This window comes from Nicotiana tabacum, chromosome 7 (assembly GCF_000715075.1).
Source record: "Nicotiana tabacum cultivar K326 chromosome 7, ASM71507v2, whole genome shotgun sequence".
NCBI lineage: Eukaryota > Viridiplantae > Streptophyta > Magnoliopsida > Solanales > Solanaceae > Nicotiana > Nicotiana tabacum.
The window spans coordinates 179394670-179418209 of record NC_134086.1 but is presented as its reverse complement, the minus strand read 5'-3'; the positions used below and the strand labels follow the sequence as shown (position 1 = coordinate 179418209).

Here is a 23540-nt window from a genome sequence, read left to right as displayed (position 1 = left end):
ATACAAATAAAGACATATATGTGTATATAATTTATGAAAGTAAAAGACATCTTAATTTTATATTAAGTGACAACACTGATACGGTAAAAGACATCTACTTTTGACAAATTCATTTTTCTATTTTCAGGTAATCTTAGTCATGAAGCTTTAAAAATATCGATATAATGAAATTAAGGGTCATTTAATTAGTCAGCTGATTAGATTGACTTGGACTTATCTTTGTGTTTGGTGCATTTTTTAGTAATTCTTGTAAACAACAAGAATGTTCTATTACCTCTAGTTTACAAACACGAGTTTATTACGTTTTCTTTTCTTCTACTTTTCCAAAGGAAGACGTCTTCAAATGCAATTTTCTTTCAACAAAGTGCCAACCGCATTAGACTCGTATTTGAGTTTTGACCATACTAAATTAGAAATAAGACTAGTCCAATCTGGCAAGAGGACAAGACAACTACAACCTCCACAATTGAATTACATATCACTTTCTATATGTAATTTTTTTTATATTTTAAACTTTTTATTTTATTTTTGATGATATGCTTTTATATCATAAAAAATAGTATCAAAATATGTTTAGAATTACATGTTAGTATGCATAAAAAATCTTTCTTATTTTTTAAATCCTATGTTCCGTCAAATATTCAACAACAATAATAACCCAGTGGAGTCCCATAAGTGGGATTTGGGGAGGGCAGGGACGGCCCTTTCATAAAGCAAGTAAAACAACCGCTTTAGGCTCCATATTCGTGGGGGCCCCATTTTTTGTTACACCTAATAGACTATATATAAGTTTAAAAAAGAATTATGTAAAGTTAAAAAGTTTGATTTCTTTCTTTAACAAATATAGAGAAGAAAGATTTGCAACTACTATGATTTCTACCAAGAAAATTGCACTTGAAATGAATATCTAACTCGAATTTCGTAAGAAACGTGTGATATATAGGAAGTAACAATTTAATACGAATGTTGATAATGAAATCTCAAAATCTTTCGAAAAGTCCTTTAGAGTTGATTACTTTTATACATAATAGACAAGGCTATTTTTTTACTTCAAAATAGATTTGAACAATTCGAAGCATATGAAAATATTTTTAGTTTTCAATTTGGTAGTAAAAACTAAAATCACTAGAAATATTGCATTAATATTGTATGTTCCTTAAAGCATAACAATCAATTCTATATTGATGGTTTAGATTTATTTTCTGAATTAAAAGAATTAAGGAAAATAGTACAATTAGAACATAATAGTTTAATTGATACACTTAATCAAATAAAAAGATTTAGTTCTTTTCCAAATGCCTAAATTGCTTATGGAATAATGTTCATAACTCATGTTACCGTTGCTTCAGCGAAAATACGTTTTCAAAATTAAAATTGATAAAACCTTACTTAAGAACAACAATGTCAAAAGAAAGGTTAAATGGATTAGCTATATTGTAAATTTAGAAATACTTATTAGGAGTTATTGATTATAAGAAAATTATTAATAACTTTGTATCTAAGAAAAGCTAAAAAAAATATACTTCAAATAAATAATAAAAAAAATTAAAAAGTTAAGGCCCCTCGTAAAGTTTGGCTTTAGGCCACAAAATTCGCCGGGCCGCCCTGGGGGAGGGTAGTGTATACGTAGACTTTACCCCTACTCCGGAGGAGTAGAAAGGCTATTTCCGATAGACCCTCGGCTCACGACGATGTAAAGAGACCGTGGAGTAGTAACACCAAAGGAAGCTAGAAAGATAACACCAGCAACGTATTAACTAGAAAATAGAAAGAAAAGCAGTAATAATGGCACGATATTACAGACACAACGGAAGTAATAAGGACACAACAAGAGCCACAAGCATCTTAAGATAAAACAATATCAAATTAGCCGCCTACAACCTAACCTGCAACCCTAATGAAGTATTATGTACAACAGAATAGTTACTAGCAGCCTAACACAAAATACTATCAGACTAGCCTCATAACTCCTAACTTACAACCTTATTATTCGGCCTCTACAATTTTCTATCAAGGATCATGTCCTCGAAAATCTTAAATCGCGTCTCAAATATTTGTATGAAAAAAACCCGGAGGAAGTAATATTTATCTAGAATTTACAATCTTGTACCGACACTTGTCATTTCTTCTGTATTTCACCCCATGTACCGATTTACAGAACTTACGTAGGGGTGTTCAAAACCGATCCGAAACCGAAAACCGAATCGAGCCGAAGCTTAATGGCTTACTGGTAACGGGGTTAACGACTTAACGGACGGAGAACAGATTGAGATTTTTATTAACGGCTTATCGGTTTGGGGGCGGATTATTCAATTTTCTTAACGGATAATCCGTTAACCCGTTAAGAATATATATATATATATATATATATATATATTCAAAATTTATTTTGATTTATATATATTAAATATAAAAAAAGACAAAAACCCTTGACTTTAGTTTCCACTTTCCAGTACTCTGTCTGTCTAGTGTCTAGGACTAACGTTACTTGCAGTGACCTGGAGCTAAAGCCAGTTGGTATATTATAAGTCAAGCTCATCGAAGCCAAAGAGTTGACTAATAAAGACATCATTGAGAAGTCTGATCCTTTTGTTGAGTTGTTTATACGTCCACTACGCGATAGGACAAAGACCAGCAAAGTTATTGTAAGAGAACTTCCATCTATTATTGTCCTTCTTAATTTATTTATCTCCTGATGAGGAATGTATAACGCCAGATTTTGTTTCCTTTGTTAAGGATAACTGTTTAAATCTGATCTGGAATGAGCACTTTGAGTTCATAGTTGAAGACATATCCACTCAACATTTAACAATTAGAGTTTATGATGATGAAGGGATTCAGGCTGCTGAATTCATTGGTTGTGCTCGAATACATTTGAAAGACCTTGAGCCCGGTAAAGTGAAGGATGTGTGGCTGAAACTGCTCTAGGATCTGGATATATAACGAGACAACAAAAACAGAGGATAGGCAAGAATATGTTGATATGTATGTCTGGTGTAATTTCGATTTGTGAATATGTATGATAGGCCGATAAACCGCCCAATAACCGCCCGATAAGAGCTAAACCGATACCAATCCGTCCGATATCTTATCGGGTGGCTAACGGATTAGTGCATTTAAAAGCCGATAACCGTTAAGCCAAACCGTTAAGAGTAATTAACCGCCCAATCCGCCCGATAAGCAGCCCTAAACTTACGTTGCGTTTCGTCCGATCTATAACCCATTATTATGAGAGAAACGTCGTTTTGTTAGTAAGCTACTTTATCTTTATCTGGAGTAGGTTAAAAATTCAGATTACATGCTAAGTGACATTTTATCACCTAAAATAAGCATTATTAATCTCTCTAAATCGTTGAAAAGGAAAAGCAACAGTAATCGCCATGGGCAAATACTTTCCTCTTTATTTCTTTCTTATTATCTTGCTAGTGCCTACAAACAGACGAAATCACTGCTGGCAAAGATTCCATCTTTGTCCCTCAAATTAAGGGGGGTGGGGGGTGGGGTGGGTGTGACTGGGTGGGTGGGTGATGCTTCTTGTTCTTTCTCTTTACCGTCCATTCGTTGATCCATCCTTCCCTGTTTCTCCCACTAATTCTCTCACTCTACCTTCACCATGCCTTCTCTTTCTTTATTTCCAAAATCCCTCCTTTTATTATTATTAAACTTTTTTTATTTCATGGGCAATAATCATTAATTCCAATTTTATTATCTGAAATTATGGGGTGCGCAACCTCAAAGCATGATGACTTACCGGCGGTGGCACTCTGCCGTGAACGTTGCGCCTTTCTAGACGAAGCTATTCATCACCGTTACGCTTTTGCTGAAGCCCATGTAGCTTATCTTCACTCTTTAAAAGCCGTCGGGGTTTCTCTTCACCGGTTCTTCCAACATGATCTCGATCTTTCTACTGCGTCTTCCTCCGATAGTCCTCTTTCTCCGGTTCTCAATCTCCCTTCTCACCGCAAAGGTGGAGGAGACCTTCCAGAACCTTCCTCTTCTTCCCCACCAGCAAAAAAGGCAATTCACAAACATCACGATTCTCACTCTAGTTCCGGTTCCCATCTTCATTTCCATTCTGACTCCGGTTCGGAAGATGATGACTCCGGTTCAGAGGCTTTGCATCACCACCATACCGAAACCCCTACTCACGTTAATAATCAGTACGGTCAGTTCGCTTATGCTGATCAGGAAACCATAGGGGGGTTTGGAGCACCATATCAAGTCGAAGCGGGTGGCGGGTTCGGAGCACCGTATCAAGTCGGAGCTGGTGGTGGGTACGGAGCACCATATCAAGTCGGAGCTGGTGGTAGGTACGGAGCACCATATCAGGTTGGTGCGGGTGGTGGGTATGGAGCACCGTATCAAGTTGGAGGGGGTGGTGGGGGATATATGCATATGAATTTTATGAGGAAGCAGGCGACGCCATCGGTGACCTATCAACAACGGCCGATGAGTTCCCAGACTGTTCGTATGGGTGAAGGCTCTTCTTCCTATTACCCTTATCCTTATCCGAATAGCAACAACCCTAATTCTAACTACAATTACCCGGAATATCCCAATTACGGTGACAGTTTTTTCCCCTCGTCTATGCAAAGGCCGTACGGTGTTTCATCTCCGCCGCTGGGGCCGTCTAGAGCTGGGCCTTCGACTTCGAAACCGCCACCACCCCCGCCATCGCCACCGAGGAGTTCACCTTGGGATTTTCTAAACCCTTTCGAGACTTTTGAGAATAATAATTACCCTACACCTTATACGCCAAGCCGAGACTCTCGAGAGGTGAGGGAAGAAGAGGGTATTCCTGATTTGGAAGAAGAGGATTTTGAGCATGAGGTTGTTAAGGAAGTTCATGGACATCAGAAGTTTGTCCCCGGCGATGGAGGGGGTGGCGGAGAGAACTATTCAAAGGCTGTGGCAGAGGAGGAGAGGGAAAAGCAAACTGATACAGAGTCGTTATACCGTGGGAGGCCAAGTGGGTCAGTTGAGAATGAGCAGGAGGTGGAGTATGAGGTGCGCGTTGTGGATAAGAAAGTGGTAGATGAGGACAGAAATAAGTCAGGGGGACATGGTGGAAATGTTAAAGCTCGTGCATTTAAGGACGATTCTGATGTTGTGAAAGAGATACAAGTTCAATTTGAGCGAGCTTCTGAATCTGGGAATGAGCTTGCCAAGATGCTCGAGGTTGGAAAGCTTCCCCACAATCGTAAGCACGCCTCCTATCAAGGTACTTCGGTGTGATCTCAAGTTTTGGTTATTATGCCTTCCACGTATCGAGGTATTCAATTGTGATGTCACGTTATGATTTTTAGACATGTTAGCACTTTTACCGTAGGTCCTATGCTTTATAGGAGTGGTTTAACCTTCAAACATATATATTTACAAAGTATAGAGAACTTATAGTATGTATTTGCATATAATATTGGCTTGCGATGAGTTTAAGTAGGAGTAGCATGATCAGTGAGGATTCATATAACTGATCCCAACTTGTGTGGGATTGAGGCATAGTTGTTGTTTTATCAAGTTATGATTTTTATCCTATTCTCCGCAAAAGAAGTCATTATGCTCTTGAGTCTTGAGCCTTGTAGATGATAATATTGGATTGTTTATGAATAAAAGTTAGGTCTTGCTATGACAAAGTGTACTGGACATGTTAGTAATTTGATTTGGTTGATGTTTGAAGTTGTTTCAATTGATTTTAACTTATATTTCATCGGAATTTGTGGAGGCAGTTTCTTCCAAGATGTTGCATGCAATTACCCCTTCGTTATCTGTTGTCTCGTCACAAACTTCTACCTCAAAGAGTGCTGAGATTCAGATCGCTGATCCTGCTGCTTCAGATGTGGAAGGAGATGTTACTTCAAGGTACAGGAACCTTTCTTCAACATTAAACAAGTTGCACCTCTGGGAGAAGAAGCTGTATCAGGAGGTTAAGGTAATGTTTTCTTTTGTAGGTTCACTCTATTTCTTTTCATTGTTTACTTTATGATGCTTTGGACGACATCTTCTTTTGGAGGGCTGAGTTTACTGGTCTGTTTTGCTTGCTCTCTGAATAGCTCAATTAATTAGAGGATTTAAAATTGTTTCCTCATCTGTGATTATTGTCTCTTTCTGTGTTTTGGTGTGTCTTGCAAGTGGTAATTAAGTGGATACTTGGCATGTGGTACATTAGAATCTTTGTGGACAATCTCAAAAACCTTTGACAATCCAGATTCCAGAAATATGCTAATGCCATACATCTGTACTTGTTAAACTACTGTTGTTTGCTAATGTTTAATCTTCATCTGTAGTCATGTTTGTCTCACTTTAAGAAAAGCTGCGAACTTCAGTTATGGTTGTTACTATACTTTTTTCTGTGTCAAGTGTTGCTTGTATTTCCTCTTTCTGGGTGATTTGATTCTCTTACAGATATTGTAGCATGCACCTCCTATCCCCCCGTTTGTGATGGATAACCTTCGTTGTCATTTTTGGCCGGCCTTAAAGAGTCTTTTTAAGTATTTTTTCCCTTTGTTGCAATTGGAATTTATAAATTGCTCCCCTTCGATCGCGCCCTCTACCACGAGACAAAGGTCGCTGTAGTGCTTGGTGTAATTCATATTGCCTTAAACATATGCACAACTAGTATTGACAGCTATAGTGCTATTTGTAATTCATATTGCCTTAAACATATACTGTGTATTGAGTCTATTGACAGTGTGTACTTCCCCTTGCTTATTCTGGTGCAGTCTGAGGAGAAGATAAGGGTACTTCATGAAAGGAAATCTGAAAAGCTAAAGCGATTAGATCAAAAGGGTGCTGAGGCTCACAAGGTTGACATGACAAGGCAATTGGTTAGAAGTCTTTCCACAAAAATTAGAATCGCGATTCAGGTTGTTGACAAGATCTCTGAGAAGATAAACAAGATTAGGGATGAAGAGTTATGGCCGCAACTGAATGAATTTATTCAGGGGTACGTTTTTTTCCAAGTCTTCTGGGTAAAACGGATGCCTTTTGTTTAATGAGATTTTAAAGAATTCTCTATCTGGTTTGCCTAGCATTAGATTTCGTAAATGCACTACATGGAAGAGAAGAATTGTTGGTTTGCCACATTTTGATTACTGTTTCTGATTTGTACTGCTAGGTTTTTGTAATGACATCATTGTATGCCTCCAAGCTACTGCATCATCTAAAGTTTGTATATTGATCTCCATGAATGATTTCAAAAAATTGATTTGGATCCAAATGCGATGTTCTTGTTTCTAGTATCCTTCGGGCGGACGAAACCTGTAAAGATGAAAGCTTTTAAAGAATTTCTTGTGATGAGTTTGTCAAGTACTTCTATTAAGCGTGCTACAAGCATATGGTAACTGCCTAAAACTGCTCTTTGTGCAATTCAAATTGGCTTGTTTATTCCTAGCTTTGAGGGGGTAGACAATGATTTTGTACATTTGAGAAATATCTTCTTAATCCTAGTTTCTTTGGGTGCACCCCATGAGTTTCAACTGGTATTGAAGATTTCTTTCATAGAGAATCATGTCTTTTTGTAGGTTTACTTTTCGAAATACCACTTGTATAAGGGAGGTTTTTGGTGTTCCCAGCTTTATTGTAAGTGTTATAACTCACTTCATTCAAAAATATAAATAAAAGAATTGGCTTTTTTTTTTTGTTAGGATATGGTAGCAATGACCGACATATTCAGCCTTCGCAAATGCCATTATAGTTTGTCTTTATTAGAAAGTTAAGGGTGAATGTAAATGTTTAGCTTCTTGTGATACTCCTAAAGGGGATTCTTGCTTTCGCTAAAACTGAATCCTACTTCTGGAGTAGCAAATGCATCAAGCAGACACAGCTGCATGATCTCCTATGGGATGCTTTTGGGGATTTATCTTGATATAGTGCCTATTTCTAGTACTGTCGGATCGGTCTCAGATTTTTCCGCTGAACTTTTATCTCATTCTAGGCCAATTAGTTATCTAATGTAAATTTCTCTTGTGTGGATTCTCTATGTAGGTTAAGTAAAATGTGGAAAGGCATGCTTGAGTGTCATCGTAACCAATGCCAGGCTATTGGAGAAGCCAAAAGATTAGATGCCATTGCATCTCACAAACACTTCAGTGATGCACATCTCGAAGCCACTCTGGAGCTTGAACAGGAGCTTTTGCACTGGACTTTGAGATTCTCTTGCTGGGTGAATGCACAAAAAGGTTATGTGAGAGCTCTAAACTCTTGGCTCATGAAATGTCTTCTGTATGTGCCTGAAGAAACACCCGATGGAAGAGTTCCCTTCTCTCCCGGAAGGATTGGTGCTCCCCCAATTTTTGTCATTTGTAATCAGTGGTCACAAACCATTGAAGGAGTTTCTGAGAAAGAGGTTATTGACTGTATGCGAGATTTTGCAACTAATGTGCTTCAGCTCTGGGAGCGAGATAAACTGGAAATGCGGCAAAGGATGATGGTGAACAAGGATATGGAGAGAAAAGTGAAGAACCTGGAGAGAGAGGACCAGAAGATACAAAAGGAGATTCATGCACTGGGCAAAAGAATAGTACTCGTTTCTGGGGATGAAAATGGTCTCTCACTAAATAGGCATGTCGTGTACCAGAGTGACACAAGCAAAAATAGTAGTCTTCAGCTTGGCCTGAGACATATTTTTGAGGCCATGGAAAGGTTTACTGCCAAAACCTTGAAGGTTTACGAGGAGCTTTTGCAACGCATTGAAGAGGATAATCTGGCTTGAATAGCATGAAAAATTGTGATTGCATTACCTTGAAAAAGTTATACCTTCTTGGTGCCTGTTATCATGCTACTATTGGAGGTTATTCAATTTCCAGGCTGGGGAAGAATGTGAGATGGATCAACAGAGACCTTGTTGGCTTTTTCTGCTCCCGCTGTAGCGTAATCACAGCTCAATCAGTTTCAGCTGGGAAGAAAGATTTATGGCATCTGTAATACTGATGATGTGCCTTTGAGGTTATTGCAATGGAAACTTTTTGCCGATATTCAGGACAGATATTCTTAAATCTCCTGTTTTAGAAGTCTCATTGAATCTTGAATATTACAATAACTGATGCAGCCTAAAGTATGCTGTTTTTCAGTGGTAGGGCTCCGCGTCAGACTAGCTATGAACCTGAAAGGAGGGGGTTAAATCCCTTGGATAGGCACCAAGGCTCAAGTCACTAATCCTGAGCTACTGCAGAGGTAAATTATGAAACATCATGCTTCTGTTAAATGCGAGTATTTGTAAGCGTGGGCATGGTGGTAGTTTGCCTCATTGGCACCACTTAGGCTTCAAGTGCGTCCTACGTGGTGGCCAGACCGGTCCCTGTGGCAGCTTCGGTGGCACCGACTAAATTGAGCCAGGCTGGAGACTTTGTGCTCTGTCCTCCTGGAGCAGCTGTTGATTGGTATTGAGAAACTGATTGGTGGAGATATCCGAGTGATGGCAGGTCATGTACGGATAGGTGCTTCATTCTTGTGATAGTAACACGAATAAGCAAGTAGATGTGGCATCTAAACTGCAAGCGGAGGCCGTCTGCCTCAATGAAAAGAATATGAGACATTTGTCCGGAAATGTTTAACTCAAGAGTTTGGGATATAGTTTGTTCAGTCTGCCTTAAGAGGGAGGTTGAGAAGAAGTTCGTTCTGAGGCTTACCATACTTTGGACATATTTCAATTGGATCAAGACTACACCAGCGGAACATGAGAAGCGGCTGTTTGGTTATGCAAGTCATTTGGACTGCTGGTTGCCTGGCACCAGACATTGCCTGAGAATAGAGGCATAGAGGCATAATATTCATAAGTTAGTTGTATTCAGATTGTTGTATAGGGGCCATGTTCTTTAAATTCTGATAATAATCTATATCTTGAATTAGGTATGTATAGGGCTGTATAGATAACCCAGATTTATTATATTTCAACTTAAGCTAACTCAGAACCTGCTAACCGTAAGTCGTTTTGGTTGTCCATAACGCAAAGGTTTTCTGGATTTGAGGTGAGGTAACTCAGAACCTGTTAACCATAAGTCGTTTTGAATGTCCCTAACGCAAGGTTTTCTGGATTTTGAGGTGGGGTGTGTTGAATACATCGTTATACCAGGTTAATAAAATATTGTTCGTAGTGATAAGATCTGTTGCTCTTCCTGAGCTGAGGGTCTATCGGAAATAACTGCTCTGCTCCATCGGGGTAGGGGTAAGGTCTGCGTACACACTACTTTTCTCAGACCTTACTTTGTGGGATTTTACAGGTGGTTGTTGTTGATAAGATCTGTTGTTTTCAGAAATTTGGTACCACATTTATAAAAAAATAAAAGATAAAGGGGTACATCATGATTAAGGGATTAGAAAGGCTAACGGAAAAAGATGCACAGAGAATATATGCCTTCCAATCAACTTACAAAATAGGACCGGTAATAATATAACATTTTGTCATGTTCAAATTTGTTGAGTTTGGTCATTGAGTCATGATTCATCTCATCTGCCGATTCTGTCATAAATTCATTGAGGCACACTTTAACCTTTTCACAAATAACGTCACAGATTAGTAAAGTGTGCAAATCAATTTTTCTTTTGAATTGAACGATCCAACATCTTTCTGGACCCTCCTCCTTACAACCAACCATAATGTGAGAAAAGCTTCTGAAAGCCTCAAACATAACGTTCTGCAGGTGTTGCCACATTTCTAACTCTAATAAGACTTCTTATTAGGATCCTCCAAAGAAATGGGAAAAGAATTGCAGGATGTACAATTGCATCATACAGCAGTAGCAAAACAAGCTAGATTTTTTTTAATCCGAGGATCATTGGTCCCACTAATTCGAACTCACACTGGTTAGGGGGGTAAAGTGCTCCCTATCATTCTACATTCTCAAGGCTTGAATTCAAGACTTTCGGTTAAGTATGGAAAGTATCCCAACCATTAGTGGTGAACTTCCACGTTTTTATCATCAGGCAAGTGAAAGCCTTTCTGTTTAAATTGATCTCATATGTGCCCTATTTCATCAAACAATTTGGAAAAATATACGGATCTTTGGTGATAGTCTTCTCAGAGGGAATTGGAATCTTGACAACTCTAGTATCATTAAATTGCACCACGCCCTCGTGTCCACGTATGACGTTTGGCACTAGGTGCATCATTGTCTACGAGGTGTGATTTAGAAGTGAATTTTCATTCCATAATTTGGTTAATTCATCGATCCTCTCCGGCAGGCAATTGGACTATATTGACAACGTTGATTCTATAATATCATATTTAAGACCTGCGTATGTCATTTAGTTTTTACATTTCACTTCTTCTCAAAAGCAGGGACAAGTTTTCAAGAACAAATTAGTGGACATGTTGAAAATTCAACAAGGAACTAGTTTTAGTATTATCCGTTGATGGACTCAAAACATGATTGCAAAAGTTTTGATTTCTGACTATGGGCAAGCACGCGGTCACGAGCACAATTGAATTCCAGGGCTATGTGTTTGTTTTTTCGCACTTGTCCCAGGTTGCCTTGCCTGCTTTTGTTCGAAATAACTGATAGTTGTATCTTTGTTTCCTGTATATATAGAGAAGAAAGTAGTTGTTATCCCAAGTCGCAACTTTCAAGGAGGTATCATGTGTCTCTTAATACTTATATGCTGAAACTCACAACATTTACTTATTCCATAATGCATTCAAATTTGATTCCACATTTAAAATTGCAGATCATCCATGTGCAGCAAAAGAGTAATTCATTGCATTAAGATAGGTTTTTCTTTGTTCTGAAGAGGCAGGGTCTTAATTGCAATCACGATATATGTAGTCACCTAAGCTGAGGGTAGGAGACAGAGCACAAACATTGCCTGATATGCAGTTTATTCTAAACCAAAGTCACGTTACTCTTCAGCCTGTGAGGTTGCTTCCATAATTTGTATGCAATCAAATAAAGTGCACGAGTTCCATTTATGAATGCAGAGTTGTCAATATTCCTTTTGTCTCCAACGCGACGATCACCGATTATATAGTTACCTAACATGTTTTCATGCACTCAAATTGCTTTAACCCAATCGTGGGGGAATCATTTTAATAAATAAAAAGAAGAATAGATGGTGTATGTGATGGTGGGAGGAGGCATGCCACAGACATCGCCTATAATAGCTAGATGGCTGTTAGATGTAGATCAAAATCAAGTCCCTAGTTCTATATATATGAAACAAGAGCAAGAAGAAGGAGCAGAATTTAGAATTGCACCTTCCAATTGTCTTCTCAACTTCAACAAGAAAAAAAAACAAATGGCTCCCTCGCCTTTGAGATCAAAAACCATCCTAAAGCATGCTCGTTCTAGCAGTTTTCCCTCTACATCTCACCCTATCGTGTCTCAATTCGATGAACACTTGTGTAGAGTAAAATCATCTTCAGAGGCTACCCCTTCTTGTCTTTCATCGTTCACCTGCAGACTAGGTGATCTTGAAAACTTATTTGATTACATGCAAGATTTGCTTCAACTATCACACTTTCAACAGGCCATTAATTCAATGGACGCCAATGTATTATTAGAGGGGTACCTCAAGGTATTAGACGTTTGTGCCACCACTAAAGATCTCTTATCGAATGAAAAGCAAAATAAACAAGAACTTCTTTCAGCTCTTCGTAGGAGACGGAATATGGATGAAATTTCTGGCTATCTAACCTCTAGAAGGAAGTCCAAAAAGATGATCCAAAAGATCCTTAAAAGTTTGAAGAGTATGATGAAGGAAAATTCTTGCGCATTAAACAAGCCTGAACCATTGGCTGTTGTTGGAGAATTGCAGGAGGTCCAGTCAGTCACTCTAGGACTATTTAAGGCCTTGTTGTCCTATATCAATGGAACCGGATCTCAATCAAGTAGTCGTTGGTCATTGTTGTCCAAGATTATGCCCTCGAAAAATGAGGAATTAATAGCCAATGAATTTGACAATGTTGATGCTGCTTTGTGCTCATTTCTCAGTCTAAATAAGACTGGCCAGTACGAAGAATTGCAGAATCAGCTGCGAGAGATGGAAGCGACTATTGAGGTTCTTGAAGATGGGCTTGAATGCTTCTTCAGGCGCTTAATAAAAACTAGAGTATCCCTCCTCAATATTATGAATCACTAGCTAGCCATGAATAGATGTTGCAGCCCAAAGGGCTATCCAAAATTTTTGTATTACAGTAACACCTGTACATTTTATATTATACGTCACATTGAATACAAGATCAAGTTCATATTTTGCTGCTAAAAATATCTCCCTTTTTTGAGTTTACTTAACGTTTTGATTTTACGTAGTGAATACAAGATCAAATTCAGTTTCTGCTACTTCAACGATCCTTCCCTTTGCTGGATTTAATATATTCAGATGTTGATCGATTTAACTGGAAATCTAGAGTACTTGGTTAAAATTAAGAAATTTAATCTGCCTTGACTGGTTTTACCATGGGCCTTCCAGCATAATTGGTTGGTTTGTGCATTAAAAATGGTAGACCAAGACTGTCATTTCATGTGTACAGAGTTGTCAAGATTCTTTCTGTTGCAAACTTTTCGACAGCATCAGCAATGTTCGGATGCCTTTCTGTGCAACTAGCAGTTTAAATTGATTTGTGCTTTTCTGTTTGATCAAAAACTTGGAGAAGATTAGTATTTGCAGGGAAAGTTGGCACTTAATTATTTAAATGCCTTGCACTTTGGATAAAAAATTGAGTGGCTTACCATGTATTGGAATGAAAGCAGACATATATAGCACAAACATCGCCTAAGTAGTAGCTTGATACAAATCAAAGTCACGTTACTCTACAACATGTTTTGGGTTGCTTCCATAATTTGTATGAAATTTAATAAAGTGCACGAGTGCCAATTTATGCATGCAGTTGTCAAGATTCTTTTTGTCCCAAACGAGTATTGATGGTAGGCTAGAAACCTATGTTTTAGCCGTAGTATTGCACTCTAATTACTGCATTTTACGTGTGTTTGAGCTTAAATGATAGTGAATTATACTTAATACGTGTATTATGCCTTGCAGGAAGTGATTCCGAGCTAAAAGGTTAATTTGGAGCTGAATCGATCAATTTGGAGCTTTGAGGTATGAGTAAAAGCCCAATAAGTTAAGAGGGGATCGTGTTCGGAGGTCATATACCAAGTCTGGATGTCAAAAGAGGATGAAACAATTTTACTCTGAAGAAAATGACACTGGCGCGCCGCATGGGGAGCCACAAAGCGCGACGCGGCAGTGAAAAACTTGCTTGACTGGCAAAATACATGCCTGATGATAATCTCCACAAGCACGGCGCCGGGCGCAGCGCGGGTGTACAAAAATCACAGAGTGGTTTCCTGCTTCGGCTTGGAAAGAGTAGCTTCGTCCGGGTTTGTTTCTACACGGCATAAATACACCAAAAACATAATTTTGAGAGGACGGAACTGGGGAAAGGAAAGCAAAAGTACAAAAAACCCGGGAGCACGAATTTGATCAATTCTTCCATTTTTCTTCTAGTATTCATTGATTTTATGTTTGAAAATATTATTTTTGATGATTGTATGAACATGAGTGGCGAAGAACCCTATTATTCTTGGGTCATGGGTGCTACATGAATGTGATGTTTGAAGTTTAATTTGACGAGTTTGAGTTTATCCTATTGGGTTATTTATTTAATTCCTGTTTTAATTATTTCGCTGAGTAGATAACAGTGAAATACAATCTACGAATTAGATTTGAACTCGAAAGTGAGAATTCTAGATTGCATATAAAATTAAATAGAGCAAGTTCTTGAACCCGGGCATCGGGGAACGAATTCACAATTAGGATAGAAATATACCTAATTGCCTTGCTTGGTTGAAATGCAGAAAGTGTAAATACATTTTTGTTAATCTTAATACCATAGACATATAGGCATTAAGTTAGCTTGAATAAGTGAGTAAAAACTCGACAGATTCTTATGAGTAATATCAACCCTGTCAATCAACAATCTAGATAATTCAATTAGTCATTTTAAGCCAAGAATGCAACATGATTGTTAGCTAGCCTATGACCCTAGAATATCCTCTCCTACTGATTGTTATCCAAAATTGCTTAAGTGTTGTGGTTGATTTTTAGTTATTTCATTGCTTGATAGTTTTTAGGTAGTAAGTTAGTCACTTACAGATTTTGTGAAGAAATCTCTTGAATCGATAAGTTGTTTGAGTTTGAATCAGTCAAAGGTTGATCATAAGTCTTTGTGGGAACGATACTCTACTCACTACTTTATTACTTGACGACCACGTATACTTGCGTGAATGTGTTTGGTCGCAACAAGTTTTTGGTGTCGTTGTCGGGGACCTAGAAATTAGCTACTTGACTGAGTTAAGTTTTTATTAGTTATTTGTTCAAGTTTATCTTTCAGTTTGCCTTGTTTGTATTAGCGCAGGCTCTTCTTTTGAATGCGGAGGAGTAGAAGTACAAACAATCTCCTTCCTCTTGGTCCCGAAATTGAACGAACACTTCACAGAGTGAGGAGGGAAGTTGAAGCTAGAACTAGAATATAACGAGAGTTGAGTTCAACCACAACCAATAGAGATGGCAGGTAAAGAAGAGCATCCGATGATAGAAGCTGCAAGGCCCAATCTTGCTAATATGACTCAGGCTATTGTGAAGCCTGGTATCACGGGTCACTTTGAACTCAAACAGTACATGGTACAGCTGATTCAGTCCATATGGAAAAATGTAGGTCTATCTCATGAAGACCTGCAAAAGCACATTCAAAACTTCCTGGAAATTACGGACACTTACAATTATTTGAACGTTTCAAGAACTATGTCAGGCTGACACTGTTTCCCTTTTCATTGTTGGGGGAGTCTAAGGAATGGTTGCAAAAGGAGCCCGCGAACTCAATCCACACTTGGAATGATTTAGTAAGGAAATTCTTAATCAAGTTTTCCCCACTAAGAAGACAAAGTCGCTGAGGAGCCAGCTTCTTGGGTCCCAACAACGAGATGGCAAGACTCTTCGTCAAGCTTGGGAAAGAGACAAGAAGCTACTCAGAGACTGCCCGCATCATTGCCAAACTGATGAGGTGTTGGGTCATACTTTTGTTGATGGGTTAGACGAGACATCAAAGATGAATCTTGATTCAGTACGTGGGGATAGTTGCATAGCGAGACCGTATAGTGAAATCCAACTCTTGCTAAACAACTTCACTGCTAATGATCATAATTAGCAAGGAGATGGAGAATCACGAAGAGCAATTAAACAGAAAGCATCCAGGGTAATTGAGCTTGATGACTTCTCAGCCATGAGAGCAGATATAGAAAAATTGGCAAATCAAATGAATAGAATGACAATGCACCAAACACAACAGATGCAACATATACAACAGATGCCTACTTATTGCGAACTATGTGATGACAGTCACATGAGTGACATATGCTCCTATTTGATTATATTTGTACTTGTTTTCCTATTTGCTAATTGGTTTTGTTTGTTTTGTTTCTTGCTTTCATAGAAAATATGCTCTGTAAATTATAATTCTGAATTCTATCGGTCTGTAATAGTTAGTAATTAATTGTTTAGTTTTGATTCTTCCTGATGATGGATTTTGTCGATTGGCTTCTTGAGGGAGTTGAAGTCGATCGAGAAAAAGCAAAAATAAAATAAATTTAAAAATCCAAAAATATGTCTTTTATTTTATTTTACTTTTTTTAGGTAGTGTAACAATTTTCCCTTGGTTTTTCTTTGTGCCGCAGTTCTTTTTCAAGTGTTTTGCTTGAACCGGGTATAGTTAAATCTTTTTATTTTATAGGAATAAAGAATCTTGAGTCAAAATGCTAATTTAAAGCAACTTTCCTTGATTGCATATGCCTTGAGAGTGGTAAGTGCCTTAGTTTGACGTCTAGGCTCAGTTCTTGAATGTTAAATAAGTGTCTTATATTGTGTAATTGTGACCCCGCTTAACTGCTTTGACTAGAGAGTCGGGAAAGATGCGATCCTAAGTGAGTTATGTGTCAATGTGTGAGTGAGATTTTTGTGATATTCTGTGCATGTCAGTTAATGTCTAGAACTTGCCCCGTGTGTGTGCAAAGCAAAATAATAGCCTTATTCAGTCTAGGAAGTGATATAGGTATTTCTTTGTTGAGCCAGTTATATGTCTGTGACCCACCTCATTGAATGTATTTTAATTAAGTAATCCTGTTTTTTGGCAACCACATTACAAGCATTACCCATTTGTTTGAATTTATCATCTGTTTGAACTTCTACCTCTCGTGAGCACTTAAAATTGTTATAAGCTTGTAAATGCTAAAGTGGATGTATGGTTGGGCTTTTGAGTGGAACTAAAGAAAAAGGAGAAATGTGCAATGTTTGAAAAATTGTGAGAGCCACTAGTAGAAAATTAAAAAAAGAGAGTTAGATTGAAAAGAAGAGGAAAAAAGTGAACTTTTGTTGGTGGTATTTCTTATCTTGTTTATGCTTAAAGATAGTGGGAGCTTGATGCTATCATGTATAAAAGTTGGGGTTTGGTTCAACGTAAGAGTAGGGTTTGAATTGTGAAATTGTATATGTATCAAAGTGCTCAGGGAGGTGTAGCCACTATATCTATATGTGTCCTACCCTTCCCACAACCTAGATTACAAGCAATTAATGTCCTACTTGATCCTTGATTGAATGAGCTTAATTAGTAGAGTATTACACTATGGGCAAGCATATGACGTCTTCTGTTGCACATAAATTTTGATTCTGAGAGTGAGTTAATTCTTTCTACCTTGAGTTCCTAATTGTTCTTGAATAATTGTGAGTGGAACTACTCTCTATTGTTTGCGTGAGGGCACATGATTTGCGAAGGTAAGGTAACGTCTTTGACCTCTGTGCTAGAGTAAATGAGCAGGTTATGAAAAATACATGGTACTTTTGAGTTGATTCTTGAGGTTGGAATGTTATGATGTGGTGTTCAGTCTATTTTAAATATTCTTGGCAAGGTGTGTTAGGGAGGTTGTTTGATGAAAAGGCCATCCCTATGTGAAGTGTAGTTCAATTGCTCGAGGACGAGCAATGGCCTAAGTGTGGGGTGTTGATGGTAGGCTAGAAACCCGTATTTTAGTCGTAGTATTGCACTCTAATTACTGTATTTTACGTGTGTTTGAGCTTAAATGATAGTGAATTACACTTAGTACGCTTTTATGCCTTGCAGGAAGTGATTCCGAGCTGAAACGTTAATTTGGAGCTTTGAAGTCTAAGTAAAAGCCCAATAAGTTAAGCTGGAATCGTATTCGGAGGTCGTATATCAAGTCTGGACGTCAAAAGAGGATGAAACAATTTTACTCTGAGAAAATGACACTATCGCCCCACATGGGGTGCAGCAGGGCGTGACGCGGCAGCGAAAAACTTTCTTGATAGGAAAAATACATGTCCACTGATAATCTCCACAAGCGCGTCGCGGGGTGCGGCGCCGGTGTACAAAAATCGCAAAGTAATTTTCTACTTCGGCTTGAAAAGGGTAGCTTCATCCGGGTTTGTTTCTACACGGTATAAATACTATGATTTTGAGAGGACGAAACTAGGGAGAGGAAAACAAAAGTACAAAACACTCAGGAGCATGGATTTGATCAATTCTTTCGTTCTTCTTCTAGTATTTACTGATTTTATGTTTGAAAACATTATTTTTAATGATTATATGAACATGAGTGACTAAGAACCCTATTATTCTGGGGTTATGGATGCTACATGAATATGATGTTTGAAGTTTAATTTGACGAGTTTGAGTTTATCATAGTGGGTTGTTTATCTAATTCCGATTTTAATTATTTTGCTGAGTAACTAATAGTGAAATACTATCTACGAATCTAGAGTTGAACTCGAAAGTGGAAATTCTAGATTGCATATAGAATTAAATAAAACAAGTTCTTGAACCCGGACATCGGGGAACAGATTCGCAATTAGGATAGAAATATACCTAATTGCCTTGCTTGGTTGAAATACAGGAAGTGTAAATGCATTCTTGTTAATCTTAATATCATAGATATAGGCATTAAGTTAGCTTGAATAGGCCAGTAAGAACTCGACAAATTCTTATGAGTAATATCAACCCTATCATATAACAATCCAGATAATTCAATTAGTCATTTTAAGCCAAGAACGCAACATGATTGTTAGCTAGCCTATGGCCCTGGAATATCCTCTCCTACTGATTGTTATCCGAAATGCTTTAGTGTTGTGGTTGATTTTTAGTTATTTCATTGCTTGATCGTTTTTAGGTAGTAAATTCGTCACTTAGAGATTTTGTGAAGATCTCTTGATCCATAAATTGTTTGAGTTTGAATCAGTCAAAGGTTGATCACAAGTCTTCGTGGGAACGACACTCTATTTATTATTTTATTACTTACCGACCATGTATACTTACGTGAATATGTTTGGTCGCAACAAGTATCTGTTTGGCAAAGGAAATAGTAATAAGTGGTTAATTTTTTAAAACTTTTTAGTTTTACCACCATTTGTTATCTGTTTCTTCATAGTGCATCGTGTCCCCATAATTTGCTTGAAATTAAATGAAGAGCACGAGTGCCATTTATGGATACAGAGTTGTCAAGATTCTTTTTATCTACAGCGAGATGATCACTGATAAATGGCAAGACTAAATTATATTGTAAATTACTTGTAGACCAAGACTGTCATTTAATGTGTACAGAGTTATCAATCTCTTTTGCACGTTTAATTTGTATTGATAATTACAGTAGTAATATTATGCTCTTTGTCTTTGAAGGCTGGGACAGTTTTCTTTCACTTGTGAAAGATAGGTGGAACTCGCCAGGCATTTGATTCACAAGATCCATGAAAATTGGCAAGACTACTCAATCGTGCAATGATTTAAAAATACTACTACTCATTTTTGTCCCAAGTCAATACTAGTATCTGGTGCCAAGCACTGCTGGTATGAGACAGAGCACAAACAACGCCTATTTGGTAGCTTGATCCAAATGAGAGTCACGTTATACTTCACTCACCCGGCGGATAATTTGCATCAAATTGAAGGAAGTGCACGAGTGCCATTTATGGATGCAGACGGTGGCGGACCCAGGATTTTGTGCAAGCAGGTTCAATCTTAGAAATACATAACTTTAGTTGTAAACTAGTAGTTGTCGAGTCACTCGAGTGGGTTCAAATAAAATATTTATACAAAATTTATAAAGCTTTAATCGTAATTTATATATATATACACACACAATATTATTTTTTGATGAAACAACAAAAGTTAAACCTGTTTGCCACCACGTGCGTCTGCCACTGGTTGGCAATATTCTTTTCGTCTCTAACAAGAGATCACTAATAAAGATACAGTTCCCTAATAGGTTTACATGATCCCACATAGTGTTAGATCTAGATCAAAGTCAAGTCCTATTCTCTAGTCCCCCCTAGTTCTATATATATGAAACAAAAGCCAGAAGAAGGAGCAGAGTTTAGAATTGCACCTTCCAATAATCTTCTCAACTTCAACAAGAAAAAAACAAATGGCTCCCTCACCTTTGAGATCGAAAACTATCCTAAAGCATGCGCGTTCTAGTAGCTTTCCCTCCACATCTCACCCTATCGTGTCTCAATTCGACGAGCATTTGTGTAGAGTAAAATCATCTGCAGAGGCTACCTCTTCGTGCCTTTCTTCGTTCACCCGCAAACTAGGTGATCTTGAAAACTTATTTGATTACACGGAAGATTTGCTTCAACTACCACATATTCAACAAGCCATTTCACTACACGGCGATGAATTATTAGAGGGGTACATCAAGGTAATAGACGTTTGTGCAACCATCAAAGATCTCTTGTCGAATGAAAAGCAAAACAAACAAGACCTTCTTTCTGCTCTTCGTAGAAGACGGAACATGGATGACATTATTTCTAGCTACCTAACCTCTAGAAAGAAGTCCAAGAAGATGATCCAAAGTTCGCTTAAAGATTTGAAGGGTATGATGAAGAAAAATGTCCTCGCGTCAGAAGAACCCGAAACATTGGCTGTTGTTAGCATGTTAAAGGAGGTCCAGTCAGTCACCTTAGGCCTATTTAGGTCCTTGTTGTTGCATGTCAATGGAACCGGATCTCAATCAAGTAGTTGGTCATTGTTGTCCAAGATTGTACGCTCGAAAACAGAACAAGTAGAAGCCAATGAATTTGACAATGTTGATGCTGCATTGTGTTCTAAGAAGGGCAAATTCGACGAATTGCAGAATCAGTTACGAGAGATGGAGTCAACCATTGAGGTTCTTGAACAAGGGCTTGAATGCTTTTTCAGGCGCTTAATCAAAACCCGAGTGTCCCTCCTCAATACTTTGAGTTATTAGATAGTCAAGAATAGATGTTACAGCCCAAAGGGCTATACAAAAGTTGTATCACAGCACTACTTGTAAATTCATATACATAAAAATGAACACAAAAATTAACTTCAGTTTTTGCTGCTACAAATATCTCTCTTTTTGAGTTTACTTATTGAATATTATGTCACATACTTCAGCTTTGCCACTACAATGATCTTCACTTTTTAAATTTATGTACCGAAAACAAGATTAAGTTCAGTTTTTGTCTACTACAGAGATCCTTCATTGGCTTCAGGGGCGGATCCACCCCTTTACAATGGGGTGGCATGACACCCGCTAAGATGATAAAAAATTTATATACATATCTTGAAATTTTCTTAAATTAGGTTAAATATCTGATCCTACCACCCGCAGTCGTAAATTAGACAAAGGTGCCATGACTGATAAATCTTTTTGAAAGCTTTTCTCGTGTGTAAAATTCAAGATGGAAATTATCTTGAACCTTGTCCGACTTTCCCTTTTCGTGTGCTTTTTATTTCTTTTTGTCCCAATCATTTTCCTTTTTGGCTACCTCCCAAATTTCTATTTATCTTTTCATTATTTTTGTAATTTTCTTTTTTTATATTCTATTATTTATATGTGCTCTCTAACAAGAACACTCAAAAAAGAAACTCCAAAATTATAAAATTCTATAAAATAAGCATTCCTCTCGGTCTCAAATTTATGAGTTTTCTTCTTTCATACCCGAAAAATTTGGGTCTTAATGGAAATTTTCGATTGAGATAAAAAAATTCATCTTTTTTTTATATCATAAAAAATTGTGTTATTCTATAGTTTTTAAATATAATTTAAATCTCTTTATTATTAAATTATGACAAAAATTTCGTAAGAATTGCTTGAAAAATATGAGATTTATGATTTTGTTTTTTTAAAAACTTGTAGTTTATTTAATTCTATACTTGTGGGGTATAATTTATCTATTGAAGATATTTTTTTAAAAAATTCTTATTCTGCTTGATGTATTTCCCTTATTGAAGATGTTATCTTGTGTAAATTTATTTTTAATATACAAAAAAAGATGTAACTAGTGAAAATGTTGATTTTACTTGTGTTGTTATAATTAAGGTATGATTTCTTATTTAAAAAATCGAATAAACATTCCTAACTAATTTTTTATTAGTCATTATAAGGTATACACTAAAAGAAATTATGGCACCCACCACCTTCAAATTCTAGATCCGCCTCTGCTCAACTTGAACTAATCTTGGCCAAATTGTTAAAATGTTGAGTAAGTTGGTAAAGCCCTATAAATAACTCTTTCAAGCTAAAAAGTAAAATGAATGCGTCTTTCCAAAGGTCTTCCAAGATAATTGCTCCTCGATTGGCCATAGATTTGGCTTCTTATTTTTTTCAATTTTTTTTTGAAAACATTGTTTATTCATGGAATAAGATTAGTTTTTGAAAAAAAATTGAAATCATTTTTTAGGTTCCCAAAAATTGATTTAGGGTATGCACGTAACTTCAATCTTTTTTTCAAATAAAATGCATGTCCAAATATAATTTCAACTTCCAAAAATTCTTTTTTAACACAACTTCATTTTTTTTCTTTTTCATATTTCAACCAAATTTATATCGAAACGTTAGCTTAGATTGCAAATTGAAAATTTAAAACAAGGCTATATCATTTGATTTGGCTAGAGTTGTCAAGATTCTTTCTTGTCCCAAACTTTTGCATTAACATTATAAAACTATGAAAATGGTGGTTACTCTTTATTAATACTCAGTATTAATAAAATGGTGCTTGCAATTTGACAGAGTACTATCTTTTATTTTTCCAGGATATTATCTTATGGAAGCAAAATAAAAAGTTATACGTATATTTAAGGGCTCAACTTTCTGTTATTTGATTTGAGCAGATAATCCTAAAATACACATAAAATTGTATTTGTGTATGCAATCAGTTTGTTGGCTAGTGTATGTGATGGTGTCATGGAGGCATACCACAAACATCGCCTAAATAAGTGTCTGAAATTAAAATGACGAGCACGAGTGTAATTTATAGCTGTCAAGATTCTTTTTGTCTACAGCGAGAAGAGAAGATCACAAAAATGGTAACAATACGGTAAAAAATTTATTTAGACGAAACTATACTAAATTAATGCAACAATCTGCAACCTGATATGTTTATGAGCAACAACCTGCAACGTCAGTCTAGCCAGAACAACTTCAGCAACAACTGCAGTATGATGAAATTTTAATGTATGAAGCGCTACAAGGCTCCGACGAGTCCGGAATCAAAACGTGGTTCTTTCGGACTCAAAGTAT

The 23540-nt window shown here is 37.1% G+C and overlaps 3 protein-coding genes across 3 annotated transcripts; all 3 read left to right on the top strand.

Moving 5' to 3' along the window:
• Window positions 1-3443: 3443 nt before the first annotated feature.
• LOC107824935 (uncharacterized) lies at window positions 3444-9908 on the top strand. The gene is made up of 4 exons (XM_016651751.2): window positions 3444-5221; window positions 5727-5929; window positions 6720-6943; window positions 7984-9908. The coding sequence occupies exons 1-4, from the start codon at window positions 3718-3720 to the stop codon at window positions 8708-8710; spliced, it is 2658 nt and encodes an 885-aa protein (XP_016507237.1). The 5' UTR covers window positions 3444-3717; the 3' UTR covers window positions 8711-9908.
• A 2134-nt stretch (window positions 9909-12042) lies between these two features.
• LOC107824937 (uncharacterized) lies at window positions 12043-13071 on the top strand. The gene has a single exon (XM_016651754.2). The coding sequence runs from the start codon at window positions 12043-12045 to the stop codon at window positions 13069-13071; it is 1029 nt and encodes a 342-aa protein (XP_016507240.1).
• Window positions 13072-20417: 7346 nt separating this feature from the next.
• LOC107824936 (uncharacterized) lies at window positions 20418-21242 on the top strand. The gene has a single exon (XM_016651752.2). The coding sequence runs from the start codon at window positions 20418-20420 to the stop codon at window positions 21240-21242; it is 825 nt and encodes a 274-aa protein (XP_016507238.1).
• Window positions 21243-23540: the final 2298 nt, after the last annotated feature.